Below are 19669 nucleotides of genomic sequence, written 5' to 3'. Positions count from 1 at the left end.
GCTCCTAGCCACATGCTTACTGACTCTCTGAAAGGACTCTAAAAAGTTGGTCAGACAGTATTAACCCGTGCAGAAGCCATGTTGATCCACAGCAAGACGTGTTCTTCTAATATGGCAATTCTGTCTTTAATAATGCTTTCCAACCATTTCCCCCAAACAATGTTAAGCTAATCAGTCTGCAATTCCACGGATCGCTTTTTAAAAGTTGGCGCTACACTGGCCACTTTCCAGTCCTCAAGTATGGAGGCTGATCTTGCAAACAAGTTACATCTGTTTTTTGTAAGAAAGTTAACAGCTTCACATCTGAGTTCTTTAAAAACTCTTGGAAGGGAACCATCTTGACTTGGTGATTTGTTGGTTTTTAATTCATCAACCCCTGACATATCCAGTTAAAAGGATCAGGTAGCAGATGATATGAAAGAGACCCTGCAAATCTGCTGCCAGTCAGAGTAGACAATACTGGCTTTGTACAAGGCAGATTCCTATGTGCCTTTCTTCCTAAAATAAGCTGCCACCGCAAGAATGGCTGTGAATTCACTTGTTTCTGTTAGTTGATGGCTCATAAAATTTGACTTTTCAGACACAGACATAAGAGGCACAACTTTCCTAAAAATCATAGCCAAAATGGATTAAAAAAGAACTATACTAACAATGGTCAATGATTTGACTGCAGTACATAGGGACAAACATTCTGCTAGCCAGAGATATGGTAGCAATGGGAAACATCTGTTCCTTAAAACATGTTGCAAATTTACATTTTCAAAAGCTGTTTTCTCAGAACGCCATGGTCATTGCCAAATTTCCCCCTTGAAATTCTTTCACATACTTTACATTCTCATGTGCATTTCTGTTTAATTATTCTCTTTTGTATTGAAAACAAATATGAAAGTCAAGTAAAGGTCACCCATGAAGCATGAATGGACAAATCATGTGCACATGAGGGCCCCAAGGTAAAGACACCAACCCATAGCTGAACAATATGAAATCATGCCAAAGGTGTAAAGAAATTGCAAAAGACCTTAATGAACTCCCCAATACTCCCAAGCTGCAGTGTCAGAAAGGCACAAAGCCTTCTTAAGATGAGTTTTTATTATTCTTAATCTTATTTTAACTTCAGAGTTTCTTTGCATGTTTTAACTACAAATTTTCAAAGGAATGGTCATAGCTCAGTAGTAGATTACATGTTCTACAAAGAGAAGGTCCTCAGCATTACCAGGCAGGGCTGAGAGAAAACTTCCCTTCAGAGGCCTTGGAGAGCTACTGCTACTCAATGTAAAACAAGGGGGAAAGAACCTGATGGCCTCCAGATGTTGTTGGACTAAATTCCCATCAATCCCAGCCAGTACGACCAATGGTCAGGGATAATCAGTTTAATAAGCACATGTTTCCCCGCCTCTCAAGTAAATAATAGTGAGCTTGGAAGATTGGTGGTCTGACTGAAACTGCCTGCAAGTTGGAACACACCACATTCATAGAAGAGATAATGGGATAATGCACTTAAGCCCACTTGCAGGTAGAAAGAAAACACTGGCTGAGATACAAAGTATTCACAATGAATTCTGGGAGCAGATGGCATTTTGGGCGTATGTTTCTTCAAGAGAACCCCCCACCCCAATTCCACAGCATCTAAACATAGCTCAGATGGTTAGAGCATGGTGATGATAATGCCAAGGTTGCAGGTTCGATCCTCGTAAGGGACAGCTGCATATTCCTGCACGGCAGGGGGCTGGACTAGATGATCCTCAAGGTCCCTTCCAACTCTACAATTTTATGATTCTATGACTTCCCAAAGCAGACTGTAATATGCCATTAAACTCTGCTGTTCTCAGTCCTGTAAAGGTAAAGGTACACCTGACCGTTGGGTGCAGTCGTGGACGACTCTGGAGTTGTATGCTCATCTTGCTCTATAGGCCAAGGAAGCTAGCTTTTGTCCGCAGACAGCTTCCGGGTCATGTGGCCAGCATGACTAAGCCGCTTCTGGCAAACCAGAGCAGCGCACGGAAACGCCGTTTACTTTCCCACCGGAGCGGTACCTATTTATCTACTTGCACTTGGTGTGCTTACAAACTGCTAGATGGGGAGGAGCTGGGACTGAACAACAGGAGCTCACCCCATTGCGGGGATTTGAACCGCCGATCTTCTGATCAGCAAGCCCTAGTGCCACTCGCATCCCTCTCTGCCCTGTAATTACCTATATAAATGAAGTCCTCTCACCTTCAACGTTCATCTTACATTTATGGTCCCATGCCCTGTGACGAGAAAAGGCAATACAAACCCAAAAGGCTTTCATGCAGACAAACCTGCTTGAAGATTCAGAGAACTGATGGGAGGGAGTAGGAGACAAGCCTCTGACTTCAGAGTAATCAGGAGGCTGGCTTCCTCCACAATCAAGAGCATCTATTTTGAAAGAGGGATCTGTATGGGGGACCAAGTCTGTTTGTTCTTCGACACTCAGTTTTTCTCCTAGAAAGAAAGAAAAAAAGCACAAAGGAAAGTAAATTGACTCAGCGACTGTTCAATTGATTCCCACCCCCCCCAACAATGTACCTGTAATCTTCTGCGTATAACTAGAACATGCAGAGATGAAAACACTGGGCTTTTGTGACTTGCACATAGCACAGCCCTTTTAAAAATCCATACTTTATAATAAACTTCTTATGGTGAGACTTCAACAACTGTTTCAGCAATGTCTCCATATATATCTGTCTCCACAGAGGCTCAGCGTTAAAGTGAAAGGAGAAATTACAAGGAATGGATTTCTCTCCCTACTGCAAAACAACTACTACTGCACAAACAGCCAATGAGAGTGAGTGGAATGCATGTGTTGTTGTATGAGTGAGATGTATTGTTTTTTTTCCAATCACAAGATGAAACTAGTATAGAGAAAACTAGAAAAAAAGAAGCACACTCAATGATGGCTCTGAATTATTCTCCTCATAATCACTGAACACAGAAGTCATGTGGTGTTAAAGCTTTGTAACTCAAATATGATCTGGGTGCTCTTCAGCAAAGCTTTAGAATTACCACTGTTAGCCCTCTGCATAGCACAATTAATGTCCAATGGCTTGGCTCCCGAAGTGCAGTTGCATGAAGGGAAGGTAATTTTGCTCATGCAAGGAAGAATCCACAGTTTTCACCAATTTCTCAGACCCGCTTCAGTTCCTAACCCCATCCTTCAGGGGCAGCTTTTCAAGAAGGCTGGGGTGGGTTGGGGCTGCAGTGAATGGGGAAAGGCAATAAAGCTCCAAGCCAATATATCAGCACACAATATTTACAGTACATTAAAAAAATAAATATTGTTGCTCAAATGCTTATGACCTCCATTTTACGAATGAAGAACCAGGAATGGTACACCTTGACAGAACATGCCAAGAAAGTTCATCGTTGAGCTGTAACAAACCATGGTAATCAGAGGTCTAAAGCCATTCAATAGACCTTACTGGCTTAGGTATAATGGATACAATTAGGTATTCTATCACCCATTATTATTAACCGGAAAACAGTGTTCTCCACATGTTGTTGGACTACAGCTACCGTTGTCCTTGACCATGATGGCTGGGGCTGATGTACAACAACTCCCATCAGTACAACAACAACATATGGAGGGAGCTATGCTGATCCTTGATCTCATGGTACACCCTTTCCATAGCACTGCAATGGAAGAATAGTGCACGCTTGGCAAATCCACACTGGGATCAACTCTGGCCCGGAAACCAAAGTCCTCACTGTGGAAGGATGTGTGAATCAAAAACTGGCCTCCACAGTCACTTACGGACTCCTTGTTAAAACCGTGTTTATGGAAAACAATCTTACTTGGCTATGAGTGATCGCCAAAGAAGAAGAAGACAACTCCCATCAGTACTACAACAAGGGAAACAGTGTTGCCCTAAAACAGGCTTCCTCAACCTCGGCCCTCCAGATGTTTTGAGACTACAATTCCCATCATCCCTGACCACTAGTCCTGCTAGCTAGGGATTGTGGGAGTTGTAGGCCAAAAACATCAGGAGGGCCAAGTTTGAGGAAGCCTGCCCTAGAAGATAAGCTGCATGAAGCCACTAGCGAAGTTCTAAGGCTTGCCGGATATTTGCCAGTCCCAAGGCAAGCCACAAGAAGGACACTTGTCAGCCCCCTGATGGGGCACCAGAAATCACCAGTGGTCTGTATTGGGACATTAGCTGCGCAGGCATGATTTAAGATATGCCTTGAAACCAAAGGGGATCTAGCGGCACCCACATTTCAGTTCTGCCTCTGCTGTGGACCCACACTTTGAATCCCAATTCTTTGTAAACCGCTTTGTGATATTTTCTGGTGAAAAGTGATTTATAAACTTCCAACCCTACAATTCTATAATTCTATGAAATAAGTGAGCAAATAACACTACAACGCAATCGGCTGGGATAGCTCAGTCCATGGAGCATGAGACTCTTATTCTCACTGTCATGGGTTTCAGCCCCACATTGTACAAAAAGATTCCTGAATTGCAGGGGGTTGGACTAGATGACCCTTGTGGTCCCTTTCCAACTCTGCAATTCTATGATTCTAATACAGACAGCGTCACCATGCTTTTAAAGAACTATGCTATCTGTTGTAAAGGAGATAATTCTGAACATTTGTTGACCTTGTAGGTCACCCTCGTATTGTGGCTTTTATTATGTTATCTAAATGTGTTGATAGGTTTGCTAGTTTTTTTGCAAAACAATCCTTCTAAAAAGAATGCAGAGAGAGAGGAATGTAAGTTTGGACTTCTTCCATCCAATAATATTTCGAAATATACAAAGCGGGACAACTATCGCCAAACAGGCTAAACGTGATAACTTTTATTCTTGGAAGCATCTCAAGCTTGCTTTGGCTTCAAGAACTGCATACGATGTCAGCGATAAGGTTCAAAAAACATCTTGGTATTTCTATTTATTTTTATTCAAGAGGGCTTTTGCTAAGTGAAACAAGTCAAGAGCCTCTGACAGGACAAAATAGCAATCTTGTTAACTTGAGAAGGGCTGAGGTTTAGACAACTTAAACGAAACCTACTGCCAACATGAAAATGCAAAAGATGCAGTCAAAAATGAGGCTCCCCATATATGGGATAAAAATAACAACCATAATAATTTTAATAACAAACCAAGATCAAAAAACACAGTTTGATTCTGGTTTGCATTATCTAACTTTGATCAGAACAGCCCAGAGTTTCTGAATTCAGAACACATAGGATGTGTTCTGATGTGTGTCTGAACCAGCCTGGGATCTGAAAGAAAGATTATTTTGAATTACTAGTAGTCAACACAGAATAAAAGTAAGGTTCGGTGTAATGAGAACACCCAATTCCCCCCTGAGCCGGAAGTCCACAATGTACTAAATTATACCACACATTTCAGGCCCCATCATGGTTAAAGTGTCCACTGACAAGGAGCAGAAATGCCTTCCTATGTCAAGGGCTAATAAGGAAATCTGAAGTTTCCAACAAGTGGTTTTACATGCTCACATTTAAAAGAGAGAGTGGATTCTAATGAAACACTGACAATGGCCGATGTTGAAATACAGAAAGCTCACAACTTACATGCATTTAACTTATGTGCATTCAGCTTAACAGGCTTGGCAAAAAAATAAGAAGAAAGGGGGCGGGGGCAGAAGTCTAGGAAAAAAGACTCTGGCAATCCTACCCACCACTGGTGTTTTGGCTATATGCAATTTTGGCTTTAGGAGCAATCCCTGGAATGTAAACCTCGTATAAATTGAGGACTTATTGTACTACCTTTCCAGACTCAGCTTAGAATACACTTACATAAATATAATAATAATCTGGCTTAAAGTTAGGCAAATATTTCAGAAACCTGTCAAACCAAGCTCTTGGAAAATCAAGCTTCCATTCTTTCAACAATTAACATCCAACATTAGTAAAGGTAAAGGGACCCCTGACCATTAGGTCTAGTCGTGGCCGACTCTGGGGTTGCGGCGCTCATCTCACTTTATTGGCCAAGGGAGCTTCCAGGTCATGTGGCCAGCATGACTAAGCCGCTTCTGGCGAACCAGAGCAGCGCACAGAAACGTCAGACATTAATATCCAACATTAATTTGCCTTAATCAGCACTGCGTACCAGTCTCCATAGGTAGTTCTTGAGCAGTTGCCTCTTCCTGCTCTGGTCCTTCTTCCCTTATTTTACTTGCATTTTTCTTTCTCTTGTTCACTTGGTCAATTAAAGCCTGAAATTCAGCCTTATGTTTTTTTCCTGAAAAACAAAATCGCATTGGCACATAAGGAGCAAACGGAATACATAAATATACTAACAGAAGAGAAAGTGCTGGTGAAGAGCTGGTGCTGGCTGGGGCTGATGGAAGTGGGAGGCCAGACCATCCTGAGGGCACCACGTTGACAAAGGCTCCTCTAATTACTCATTCACTTTCAATTTCAGGTGCATTTTCACCTAAAGCGATTCACAGCAACAGATCCTCACAACAAACTGGTGGATGCTAGCAATTACACCAGGCAATATAAAGTTGTAAATAGTCACTTGCCCATGGCTAAGAGCAATTACTATCAGCCAAAAAGACAGGAGAGGGTTCAAAAAGATAATAAAAACAGAAAGAGTTGGCACTCCCTTCCTCCTTATCAAGGATACAGGTGCATCCCAAAAGGTGCCCCCCCCCCAAAAAAGGTTTGTTGACTAGTAACCTTTCTGGACTCATTTGCAAGGCAGAAATATTTTCTGCTCTTAATGCAATTTCATTCATTGCTCCTACTCACTGTGGAAATAACGAAAATAATGGTTTTTAATCTTTTATTTTTATGTTGTGAACCACCCTGAAATCTACAGGTAAAGGGCAGTATACAAATTTAATAAATAAAATAAACAAACAATGCTGCTGTGACCCACATTAAATGACACTATGGAAATATTACAAATACTGCTTTGACAGAAAGAGTTATTTACTTAAAAATCACTGATTTCACAACAAGCTTCACACCCACCAATTTCATTGTCCATATATTTAATACTGGTAGTGCTGTACCCATCAAAAACAACAGTGACATTTCCATCTGTGACTGATGTCAAATATGATGCTGATATGCTCATTTGTGGGAGGGAAAGAATTACAATTAGCAGAAGAAGGGGGTGAGACATTTACTGCTGACATAATAGATATCCTGGTCCTTCCCTTGTATCTTGGAAATGATGGAGGCCACAACATCCTCAAAATATCAACCATCTTACTGCTCCTGAAAATGCTACGAGTGGTTGTGCTACAATCAGCTCTATTCCTAGAAGGTACATATATCCCATCTCCATTCCATCTCCTTGCCAAAAAACAAACCAACTATATTTCCCAAAAACCAAACAAAAAAATGTCCTCAAGGATTAGCTTGAGGACAGATCAAGTGCAAAATACTGCCATCTGTATATGATGAAAATCCAGACTGATGCAGTGAATTGCCACTTGTGCAGATATGTGTGATACGACACGGGGATGGTAACTTTTGCATGAGGAAAGGTTTGCTCAGTGGTTTGCAAACACTACAGTGGAAGTACCTGCACAAATATGTCAGCAATGATTAGTGAGGAGGAGGAGGAATAAGCAGCAGCAATACATGTGCTCATTCATTTAAATTGGTTCAATTGCTTCACAGTATTCTCTTTCGAAGGCCTTTATGGATGGTTTTCAATAAAGCTCAACAACAGAAAATGATCACCTTTTCCTTCTTGTGCGACTAGATATTGGTAAACGCTGAATACATAACAAAGAGGCATGAAATTAGAATGGTAATTTTTTGACTTAGATGACATTAAGGGCAATCTTAGACTTTTCTCTTCTACAGTAATGGGGAAGAACACACACACACACACACAGCCCCTGCGTGGGTTGTTGATTTTCTTACAGTTCCCACTGCTAAAAGGACTGATGTAACTAGACAGTATTTTTACTGAAATATTTCAGAGGAGCTTTACCTACACAGCCCACATAGCAGTGTTATCAATTTATCGAGAGAAGCATGTCCATCCTGCTCAGCTAAAATGCTCCAATGCACAGGTCTAAAATCTCTGCTGCTTTTCCCTCCCTGATCTTCTCTGCTTTATGAGCAGCAGATCTCTTGTCAAAGACATCAATTTAACCAGGATATTACTGAAGGGAATATATGTGTGTGTCACATACAAATTCTACTCTATCTGTTAGCAGACTATTCAGGGTACTTATGATGACTGCATTCATTTCATCATCTTCTGGTATTTTGTGAAAGGAGTGCTTCTCCTTTTTGGATGTCCCTAATCCCCTCATTAAAGAGTTTGAAAAATGAGACAGCAGCTCAGGTAGAAGATTATCTGTACTGGGCATCACCTTCCAGGTTCCATCAGAACACATTATGTACCCAAAAGTGTGAGGAGTACATAATTTAAAGGGCTCGTAGGGAGACAAAACATAACTGTTTAAAAGTGATTTTAGTGTTGAAGAACACTGACTCGATATTTTGGTTTGTTCCAAGGCCAAAACTATTTATTTGGCTTGTGAGACTAACATCTTTGAAATGACAGAAAAACTGGGATAAACAGAACACTTATTTCCTTTTAAAAACTTAAAGAAGTCCTAATCCCAAAGCATAGCATGTAATAAAACTTCAGAAACATTCTTTAAAAGTTCAGATTTGCTTATAAAAAAGTGACTGCTCAAGAAATCCACTAAGAATCTCTGAGATGGCAGAGGGCTCTGGTGAAAGAGGAAATAATAATTTGATTAATGACAATTTTGATAATAAATGATATAGCAGCCCTCAGCAACTTACTTAAAAGGCACTTTTGAAGACTTCGCAGGATAACTGTATTTTGTATGCAAGCACAATACACATAGTCTGCCTTCTCAGAAATCCATCCAAACAGGCCATCCACAGAGACTTCTGAATGCCAAACCATCCATTAAGCAGAATGCAAGCAGATGGACAGGCTACATTGTTTGCTGCTTATTCCAAAAACAGGGAAAATGAAATGTTTTCCCAACACTATTTGACAAACAGCATTAAAAACAACAGTCCAACAATAAGGATGCAACCTTTTTTTCCTGTGACTATTTACTGCTAACAAACAAACAAGCACACACGCTTGTGCTAGTTATACAACTGTAGGAATCTTTAAGAGAATTATGCAGAAGAGTAGTTGACAGTAAAAAGGTAAAGGTACCCCTGCCCGTACGGGCCAGTCTTGACAGACTCTAGGGTTGTGCGTTCATCTCACTCTATAGGCCGGGAGCCAGCGCTGTCCGCAGACACTTCCGGGTCACGTGGCCAGCGTGACAAAGCTACTCTGGCGAGCCAGAGCCGCACACGGAAACGCCATTTACCTTCCCGCTAGTAAGCGGTCCCTATTTATCTACTTGCACCCGGGGGTGCTTTCGAACTGCTAGGTTGGCAGGCACTGGGACCGAGCAACGGGAGCACACCCCGCCGCGGGGATTCGAACCGCCCACCATGCGATCGGCAAGTCCTAGGCGCTGCGGTTTTACCCACAGCGCCACCCGCATCCCTAGTTGACAGTACCAACTGACAAATAATAAATTCTACTGGAACCCAGGGATGATACCAGGAAACAATTCCCCCTATATCAGAGCAAGCAATATTAAATATCTGCATTGTGCCTCTTTTTTCCCTAGTGAAGCTAATGCCAGCTCTCTCTCTTTTTTCCCCCCTAAGGGGACAGATTGTTCGAGAAAATGGCATGTGGGAAATGCTTAAACGCATCTTCACTGCTGCCACCACTCAGATCAAAATCAAATCCGCACCCTGCCGAAGATAACTGCTTCTAAGTTTTAACAAACAATTATTAACACATTTGGGAGATCAGGTTTGGATTTCCATGTCACGTCTGTTCTGGCCCTAAGACAGCACAGTGGTACTTCAGGTTAAGAACTTAATTTGTTCTGGAGGTCTGTTCTTAACCTGAAACTGTTCTTAACCTGAAGCACCACTTTAGCTAATGGGGCCTCCCGCTGCTGCCGCATGATTTCTGTTCTCATCCTGAAGCAAAGTTCTTAACCCGAGGTACTATTTCTGGGTTAGCGGAGTCCTTAACCTGAAGTGTCTGTAACCCGAGGTACCACTTTAATTGTCTATGGTCTGTTGTTATTACTGCTACATCACCCTTCATCCAAGAAGCTTAAGGCAGTGTGCAGGAATGTCACCCTCTCTGAATACTACAACCCACTCTCTGTTTCTCCTGGCACTCTCTCTGCTACCCCACGTTGCATCCTGATTGAAGGCTCCTAAAGACATTACCCACACTCCCTTAGTTTTGGTCTCATTAACCTAATGGTTTAAAAACAGGGTTGGGAAACCTGCAAATTTCTGCATGGCTTCAAACAGTTTAAGCACCAGCTACAATTAGCTACACTGCTATGTATCTTAAATCTGTAAGCTAAGAAAAAAACGCTTGCACAAACTGTAGCGTGACATTTGCTGTTTTCAGAAACATTATAAACAAAAACATGCATTAGCTTGTGGCTCTCTAGCAGCCTGTCTCGTTCCAAGCTGAACCCTCTGCATACCCAAGCCTAAAAATTTATTACAACACATTCTGCCAAAGTATCTTATTTACATAACAGAAAAATAAAATAAAAATAAACCCTTCATGCTTTCAAGTACCAGTGCTACTATTGCCAAGTGATCTGAAGAAAATAAAAATGAGCTTCTTATACTAAGTCAGGCTTCCTGGTCTAAGGGCATGCATTCCAGAGAATTTAAATTCTAGGCAAATGGAAGAAGAGAGGATTGCATGATACAGAATGTAGGGGGTGGACCAGAGAAGTCAATAATGAGACATACCCTGTGGGTCTATCTAAGCCAGTATTCTCTGCTCTGCCTTCAGAGATGTTCTACAGGGCCTCAAGCAGAAGATTTCCCCATCAAACATGGCATCTGATCCTAGTTTTAACTAGAGATGCCACAGAATGAATGTTGTTTTCTACATACAAAGCATGCACTCCAACGCTTAGCCCCTCTGCCAAATTCAGTAGCCTCATATATGCTCAGATGTTCAATTTTCATTCAGAACCATTACACATGCAACTCAAAAAAAGGGCCTGTGTCCTTTGTTTTGATTTCGGTAAAGAAGAATGTAGAGCTTTCTGGCTGTTCTGCTGAATGCTTAAAAGGGACAGTTACAAGGCAACTTGCCAGTTTCAGCCTGCCAGGACAGGTTTAAAACCCCCAGCACCACGATGAACCTACTGCAGATTCAATGCCCTGAAGAACCCAAGAACACGCATAAATTGAAAAATGAACTCAACACCGTAGGGCAGAAATGGTTCAGTGCCACTGCTTTACTTGAAAGTTTTATAGTAAAAAAGGTCTTTCCAACCTTCAGAGGTCATCCAGCTTTCATATACAAAGCTGGTTTTGTGATGCAAAGATCCAATTAAGCTTTTGAGGTCAAACTAATCTAGCTAACACCTATCTTATAGTAAAGAACTGTAGTATCTTACATTTTAACCTAAAAGTAGTGTGAGAACATAACATTGTGCGAGAAGACTTTCATTCACCCAAGAGGACTTCTCTTTCTTCTCCTTCCCTCTGCGGCCCCACTGCCCCCATCCTGCATCTGCTTTGGAGGATCCCCCAACCCTCCAGAGCAGACTGGGGTGGATGGCCATATGGGAGAAAAGAATGAATGGAGGCCCTGTGGCATGAGCAGAAGACCATCCTGCTATTGGCCGGACACCACTGGAGGTCACCCAAAATAACTAGTTTCAGTTCTCTATAACTTTCTCCTTGGTGAAGATGTTAATGGACCCTTTTGGCACCTGTGCTGTTAACAATGACCAGTCATTTGTGGTGGTTTCATTCTATTTAAAAGTGTTTTACTTTCCAGAGCAGTGAATGATGAAGTTAATGGGATGAAGACAAAACCTCTTCAAGCACATCACTGAAGTTCTAACAACCATCACGTTTTTTTTGGTATGAATAAACGTTGACTAGCCAAGGTTTCAATGCAAGCTGACGCAAAATCCATACAAAAGAGAAGGCAGATTAACTGGGAGGTCATCGGAGCCATCCACCAAGCACTCCTCCATACAGTTTCATTCTTTTCAAATTGCGATGAGCAGGCAGTTAAAGCTTTACTTGATGAATTATACCCACAAAAATCAACAACTGCTATAGTAAGTGAGGCTCCATTCTACATCTAAATTTGTCTCCAGTTTTCAAGCATGATTCACAAAGAACTTTCTATGACCTAGACATGAACCCTCTTTGCAGCCTTCTCTAAGGTATTAAAAAGGTCCCCTCTCAACAGATCAATTTAATACAGATCTATTTAATACACTTCAAAACAGTCTTCAGTTAACCCTATCAGATTGGTTGCTGCGATAATTATGTGGATCACTGAACGCTCAAAATGAAGAATATAAAAACAGTCCTGGGAGCTGGATTGGTCCTGCCAGGACTTTCTATTTGGCTCTGGGGACTGTCCCTGAGCCACACACACACCCCAGGGGACACTCTACACAGGCTCGGCTCTGCACCCTCCTCAAACGCTTTTGTGCGGTTGCAGTGTGTCCCTGAACCGTGATAATGTCTCTCATTTGTGAAGACAGCACAGATCCAAAAATCAGAGCAGATACACTGGTCGAACCATTGAGTTTGGCAGCCACCAAGGACACAAAGGAATGGTTCCCCCCACAGGGCAATATATAGCCCAGGGCCTGGGGTTAAGCCAGGCATTTCTGCTTAAGAATTTTCTGGCAACATGATGAATCAAACAGGCACCAGCCCTACTCAGGAATTTGTTAACTGTGTCCATGAAAGACGGATGCATGCATTAGCCCTGGTCCTCTGCCCACAACCTTCTCACTTTGAGTGGGAAGGTCCAAAGAGGGATATTAAGCATGTTCAGCTGAATGCTGGGAGGGCTATTATCACACTCAAGAGAATGCATATACAATCCTTCTTCAAACCTTCCCCTTCAATGTGAGGAGGTCAGGAGAATAGGGGCAGGGATAAAATTAACTAATACTCGGATAAGAACGATGACCTACTACATCAATGTTCTCCAACCTGGTACCCTCCGGATGTTTTGGATTCCAACTACCATCAACCCATCCATGGCCAATGGTTTGTTAGTTCAGTTTGTTTAATTTTCGTACCACATTATCTCATGAATATATCTATGTACAGTGTAACAAAACCAATACAGAACAAAACAAAATCAATACAACAACTGGAGGACACTGTGGGCTACACAATAGCAGGCTTCCTCCTCTACCACCCCTTCAGAAACTGAAAAACAGCTAAGAGGAATGTATCATTCCATGTGATATCCCAGTTCAGAGTTCAAATGCATTTCTTGTAGCAGTCTTTTATGTCTCCATGTGATATGGCCAGAGACAGAGGGCAGCACTTTCCTGGCCATATCAGGAGACATGAACCTTGTCTTACTGCAGCTCCCTTTCCAAGGTTTCTCCTGTTTCAAAAATCACCATTCAGCATCCACTTTAGGGGGGTTCAAAAAGTAGCTGAATGGGGAAGGAATTGAAATAATGTTGGGTAATAACTGTGTCGCAGGGGAAGATTTTGCAAATATACATTTCGGACAGCTGAGATTTTATGCAGTATGTATCTGCACTTTACCCCACCATAAAGATTTTTCTTTTCCTGTTTTTATTTATCAGGGGAGGGGTGTCACTTATATACTGTAGACAGCAATCATAGTCCAACGAAAATCCTGTCTGCCTCTGAAACACATGGGTCAGAAAACTCCTCAAAAGCAGGCAAAGTCCACCCACCCCACCCCCGGTCCATCCCCACCTGCTTTATTCCTCAGTCGCCTACTTGGTACAAACCAAACCTAAGGCATCTGTTATTTTCAACTGTAACATCCCTTCCAATTTCAGCAAAGAGCTGAAAAGGAGCAGAGGGGCCTATCCTGGCAAGACAGCTGCAATGAAGAGAGTCAAGCTGTCAAATTTAAGACACTAGTAAAATTCAATGGCCAAATTCGTAAGGGGGAAAAGATTCAAGCATAATAAAGTTATAATAAATAAGGGAGCAATGTACGTCCTTGTTCTACTGTCCCCATTCATTTCAACTTTAAACTGGGAAAATGTTGAAGCATTAATACAGCTTAGAATCAGTCTGCATTCAAAGTTTGCAAATTCTAATAATGAACTTCCTATGCCCAGCCTAAAACAATGCAAACCTACAACATTTACTCAGACAAAAACACAACTGAGTTTAATGGGAGTTGCACCTAGGCAAGCCTATATAAGATTGGATACCTCAGATTGCAGCCTCTGTTATCCGCTGGCTTTCATAGTTCTCAGTTGGGGGAAAAGGGTCAAAATACATTTCAAAATGTGTATTTAAATGGGATTTTTATTGCAGATTTTAAAAACAAGAAGATTTCACACAGTATGGGTGAAAACATGTGTTTCTGCCTAGAGCAGTGGTTCCCAGCCTTTTTTTTTTGCCATGCCCCACCTAAGCATCTCTAAAATCCTGATGCCCTCCCCCCCCCCCCCGTGACATGTAATTCTTATTATTCAAAATGTGAATTCCTATTCACATGGAGGAAGCCTAAAAGGCCATTAACTGTTAATAACTAATTCTTGAATTACCCCCCTTAAAAATCAAATTGCCCCCCTGTGTGGTGTGTGCCCCATGTTGGGAATCACGGGTCTAGAGCTTGTACTCAAAGCCACTTTTGACCATTATTTCACTTTAACTACTGAAGATTCAATCCTCTTTCCCCAATATGAATGCATGTATGTATGAGCATCCTTGCAAAGTCAGTGCTCATCCAGGAAAGCGAGTGGATTACTCTGGTGTCTTCTCACCTTGGATGACAACAAAATAGTCATTCTAACCCATCCTAATTGAACAGAGGTGAAAGCATCCATGAATGCCTCAATGAAATGAATGGAAGATATGCACAAGCAGTGCTTGGTAACTTAGGCCTACCTAGCAGCTTCTCCCAATCGTGGTTCAGTAGTATGGCAACAACTGGAAGCCCAGGAACTTCTCTTGGAAAAGCCACAACACTCAGACTAACTCTACAATGGTTCTGGTATGTCCTTGGTATTGACACAGCTGATGTGCCCTACGTATGAGTAGTGTAGAAATCAGGTGCACTGAGACACATGTTGTATCCAAGGATGAAGGCGAAGCAGTGGACATCCCCAAAATACCCAGCAAACATGGCATGGGAAATACATTCTTCACCCTTGTGTAGCCCAAATATTTTGGAATTAAATCTAAAGCTTTTTAAAACTGTTTGACAAGGCACATTTTATAGTCTCATACAAAAAGTTAACAGTACGGCTGCAGTTAGCGCAAATGTAGATCAGAAAGGAAATGAACACTTGTAACTCAAAGCATCTGCTCATAAAGGGCAGAAAAATTCAGCAAGGGATTTCGTCTGGAAGAAGATGGCTTTGAAGCATTCATCCGGGTGAATGCAATGACAAAGCATCCTGTCTGTGGTCTGCTGAAAAATGCCGGCGGTGTTAAGGGTAATCAAACTGGCCCAAGAGCCAAATCGCCTTCCTGACATCACAGGCTGAATACAAAAGAGCGGCAACTTCCCATTCACCTAGAGCACAACTAGTTGCGCTGATTTCCAAAAGGTAAGAAACAGGGATTGACAGTCTCACTTTACAAGGGGTCAGGCCAGACTCTCGCAAAGTGAGAAAAGCCCAAACCTGCAACACCAGTACCAGGAGAAAAGGGGGAAGGAGGTTTGATCCTTGCACCCTCCCTAAGCTCTGCCATTTGCTTTATCTCCATGCTTGCTTGATGCAAGCAGAGAACTCAAATGACCTTCCAGGTCCCCCACCCTCTCTGGCTCTGTGCTGGAAGGTGTGGGGGTAAAGGCACATCAGCTTATCTCTGTGCCTGTTGGTCAGTCGGAGTGGAGCTCTGAATGGCTGGGAAGAGCAGAGACAGAGAAGGTTGGTCCCGAGGTGGAGGACGGCAGAAGTGTGCTGATTTGTCCATGACACAGTACAAGATACAGCATGAGGTATGCATCAAGTCTTCTCCCCCTGGAGCAAGTGAATGCCCCAATTATCAGAAATGTTTGCTTGCCCATCCAGAATCCGTCAGTCCCTGGTTAGATAACTGGTGATCAGCTGCTAGATGGAGTCCTGTACCACACTGATTTTGTTTGGAAAAGAAGGTCAAATTGCCAAGAATTAATCTACAAGGCAGAGAAGACAGCAACTTTCTATATGGTAGCATTTGCTCAGCATGTCACGGTGCCATTAGAGATTCTGTGAATACTTCAAGAAGACAGTGGTGCTTGCATCACACCTTTTTTGTACTGCCACTGTTGGTCCACAATCGCTTAGTCATCTGAGCTCACCATCTATTCATAGCTAACACCCTGTGGAGACCCTTTTACTATCTATCATCTGTGGATGCATGTGGTAACAGTATAGCTCTACCCAAAGAACAAGAGAACAATGATGAAATTAAGTATATAAAAATGCACAAAAACCATCTGCAGCATTCATAATTCTCCCTCCTTCGGGGGGGGGGGTTGACGGGAAAGATTCAGGACTCTATTTGCAGCACAAATTGCTTTCTTCCTGGTCATTCAATAAAAATTGAAAATATATGAATTAATTCTATTAGAGACAGCCAGCCCCCTGCATAAACCAAACAACCACAATTTTTCTGTTTCTTCTTTTGTGTCCATCAATAAAAGCTTGTTTTAAGAAATCTCAGTGATAGGTTTCTACTACTAGAACACAAGTAAGACCAGAAAAGCTGAAGCGGAAGTGAAAAAGGGAGCACAGGAAGAGAGAACATGACATCTGAGCATAGACCAATATATTTTGGATATTTGCACTTATAGATCTGTTTGTACATACACGCACATAAACAAGCACACCTCAAAATAAATTATCTTTGGGGGTTTTTGAGGGGAGCACTAAAATGCTTAATAAATTTTAATCCATTGAAACCTTAGTGTTACAGTAATACCTCCGCAAACGTCCACCTTGTCTAGCGTCCATTCCAGCGAACATGCACGGCAAACCCGGAAGTACCGGAACGGGTTACTTCCAGGTTGCCGCTTACCCATGCGCAGAAGCCCAAACCCCTCCGCGCGTGAGCGCAGACGCAGCACTCTGCCCTGCATCCTTTTCTGCTAGCGGCCAGGGCTCCAGAACAGATCCCAGCTGCAAAGCGAGGTACGACTGTATATGTGTAGTATGAGGTGTGAGGCTCATGAAACACAGCACTGAAAGTTCATTGATGCAAGTCTTTGTGAACATGATGTGTTTGGAAACCAAAGCTCTTGTTGAGTATCATCTTTGCTGGTGTAATTGCCAGAGCTGTGAATCAGGCAAAGCCTTTTCTCCTTCTCCCTCAAGAGACCAGACGTGCTCAAGCAGCCATTCCAGAGTTTAGCAAGCCTCCTGCTATCTGAGCAAATTGTCAGCTAGCTGACAAGCAAAGTGGGATGCTTCTATGAAAATCTGGTCTCCAGGAAAATATCTGCCAGCTTCACGATTGCCATTTCCAGAACTGAGAACCAATGTCTCAGCAGTCTGAAATGTGTTCTCTGAGAAACCTTTTCTCCTTAGCCTTTTCTACTACAGCTCTTTCCTTCTCGTTCCTTCTCACTTAAAACATTCTACGCTTTCCCAACATCAGAAGGTGGGTCTAGTTGGTGTAGCCAGCCAATGTTGATTCAATGTGCTGTTTCCGAGCGTGGTTTATGTTCCCTGGCCAAAATAATTTGCAATCTGCTTTGGTTAAGAAAGTAAGACGAGCCTGCTGATTCAGACCAATGGCACATGTAGTCCAGCAACCTGATCTCACAGTGGCTGAGCAGATGCCTGTTGGAAGCCTGCAAGCTGGCCATGAGCGCAACAGCACTCTGCCCATCTGTGATGCTCAGCAACTGAGACTCAGAGGCAAAATGCTCCTGACAGTGGAGGTTGAGCACAGCCATCATGGCTAGCAGCCACTGGTCGCCTTATCCTCATGAATTTGTCCAATTCTTTCAAAACCATCCAAGTTGGTAGCCATCACTGCCTCCTGTGGGAGCAAGTTCCATAGATGTGATGTATGGAAAAAGTGCTTTCTGTTATCTGCTCTGAACCTTCCTACGTACATTCAGCTTCATTGGATGAGTTCTGTGTCATCCGGCGTCAAATATCAAGAACAAAGTAATGTCAGATGTGCGATGATTTTTCAGTTACTAGAACAGGTGCGGGCAAGCTTGCAAAAATTTACCACTTGTCTGACAATAAATGTTGGAAATGTAAAGAAACTGAAAGTACTTTTTTTCACCTTTGGTGGACGTGCCCAAAGATTAAGGCTTTCTGGGAAATGATATATAATGAAATGAAAAAGGTATTTAAATATACCTTCCTTAAGAAACCAGAGGCCTTTCTCCTGGGCATTGTCGGCCAATCGGTGCCAAAGAAAGACAGAACATTCTTTATGTATGCTACAACAGCAGCAAGAATACTCATCGCAAAGTATTGGAAGACACAAGATCTACCCACCTTGGAAGAATGGCAGATGAAGGTGATAGACTATATGGGACTGGCAGAAATGACTGGCAGAATCCGAGACCAGGAAAAGGAGACGGCGGAAGAAGATTGGAAGAAATTCAAGAACTATCTTAAGAAACATTGTAAAATTAATGAGTGTTAGAATGATGCGGTTTTAGAAATTAAATGGATTACAGCTGTAAAGATTAAGTTAAAAGAAAAGAAAGGTTAATAATTACATAAAAGTAAGGGTGAGGATTTGCTGAACAGAATATTTGAAACTGGAATGCAGAAAGGGAAGGTATGAGGAAGTCGGGGAAGTAAGTTTTAAGAAAATAAGGATTTGAAATTATGCTTGTTGTTTTTTTCCCCTGTATGTGTGTTGGTTTGAATTGTTGTGTTTGTTTATATAATTTGTGAAAATTTAATAAATATTTTTTTTAAAAAAATAGAACAGGTGCGGGCAACACAACCACCTGCACTTTGTGAGTCTTTTGGTGAAAAAAATGATATATAATTCTGACCCAATCCTTCCCCACAGACCCACTGTTGGTTCCTTTTTGAACAATGCACTTTCATTCCTCACTATATGTAGTAATTAGTTCTGGGACTATGAATTTCACTCTCAGAAATTTGCTTCCCTGTAAATTGGAGTGTCCATGTACTGTAACTGTGAAAAGTGTGTCGGACAATGACCTGGGAGACTAGGGTTTGAATCCTCACCCACCCATCACTGGGTCACCTTGGGCCAGTCACTGTCTTTCAGTCTAACCTACCTCACAGGTGGTTGTTTTTTTTAGGATAAAATGGAGAGGAGAGAACCATGTACACCTTGAGCTCCTTGGAGGAAAAGGAGGTCTATAAATGCAATAAATGAATAAATAATCCTTTCATTGTTAACTATTCCACTGGCCTACATTGAGTACCTTGAGTACCCTGGTGTTGCTGAACTACAGCTGCCATCATCCCTGACTGTTGATCTAAGGTTAAGGAAGTTAGGAGTTGAATACAACAACATCTCCCTCCTGAGGGACTTGCCTTTAGATCCTTGTATTCATTGTGATTGGATATGATCACACCCTTAACCATTCCTTAGGTAAAATTCTAAGAACCCTTGTATCAAAGCAAAGGAAAATGAAGCCATTCATTGAGGATCTGGGCACAGACTGCTATTAGTCAGTTTCGATGTCCC

At 42.1% G+C, this 19669-nt stretch overlaps 1 protein-coding gene across 2 annotated transcripts in view; it reads right to left on the bottom strand.

The window, feature by feature from the left end:
- RAD18 (RAD18 E3 ubiquitin protein ligase) overlaps nt 1-19669 on the bottom strand; it is a 115951-nt gene that overhangs the window by 48759 nt on the left and 47523 nt on the right. For both annotated transcript variants that reach the window (XM_082210175.1, XM_082210176.1), the window contains exons 10-11: nt 6093-6224; nt 2301-2463 (exon numbers count right to left, since the gene is read on the bottom strand). In XM_082210175.1, coding sequence (XP_082066301.1) covers nt 2301-2463; nt 6093-6224 — 295 coding nt within the window. The remainder of the gene's footprint in view (nt 1-2300; nt 2464-6092; nt 6225-19669) is intronic.

Source organism: Podarcis vaucheri (assembly GCF_965113315.1).
Source record: "Podarcis vaucheri genome assembly, chromosome: 2".
NCBI lineage: Eukaryota > Metazoa > Chordata > Lepidosauria > Squamata > Lacertidae > Podarcis > Podarcis vaucheri.
The sequence above is the reverse complement of the archived record's forward strand: the minus strand, read 5'-3'. Positions and strand labels throughout refer to the sequence as shown.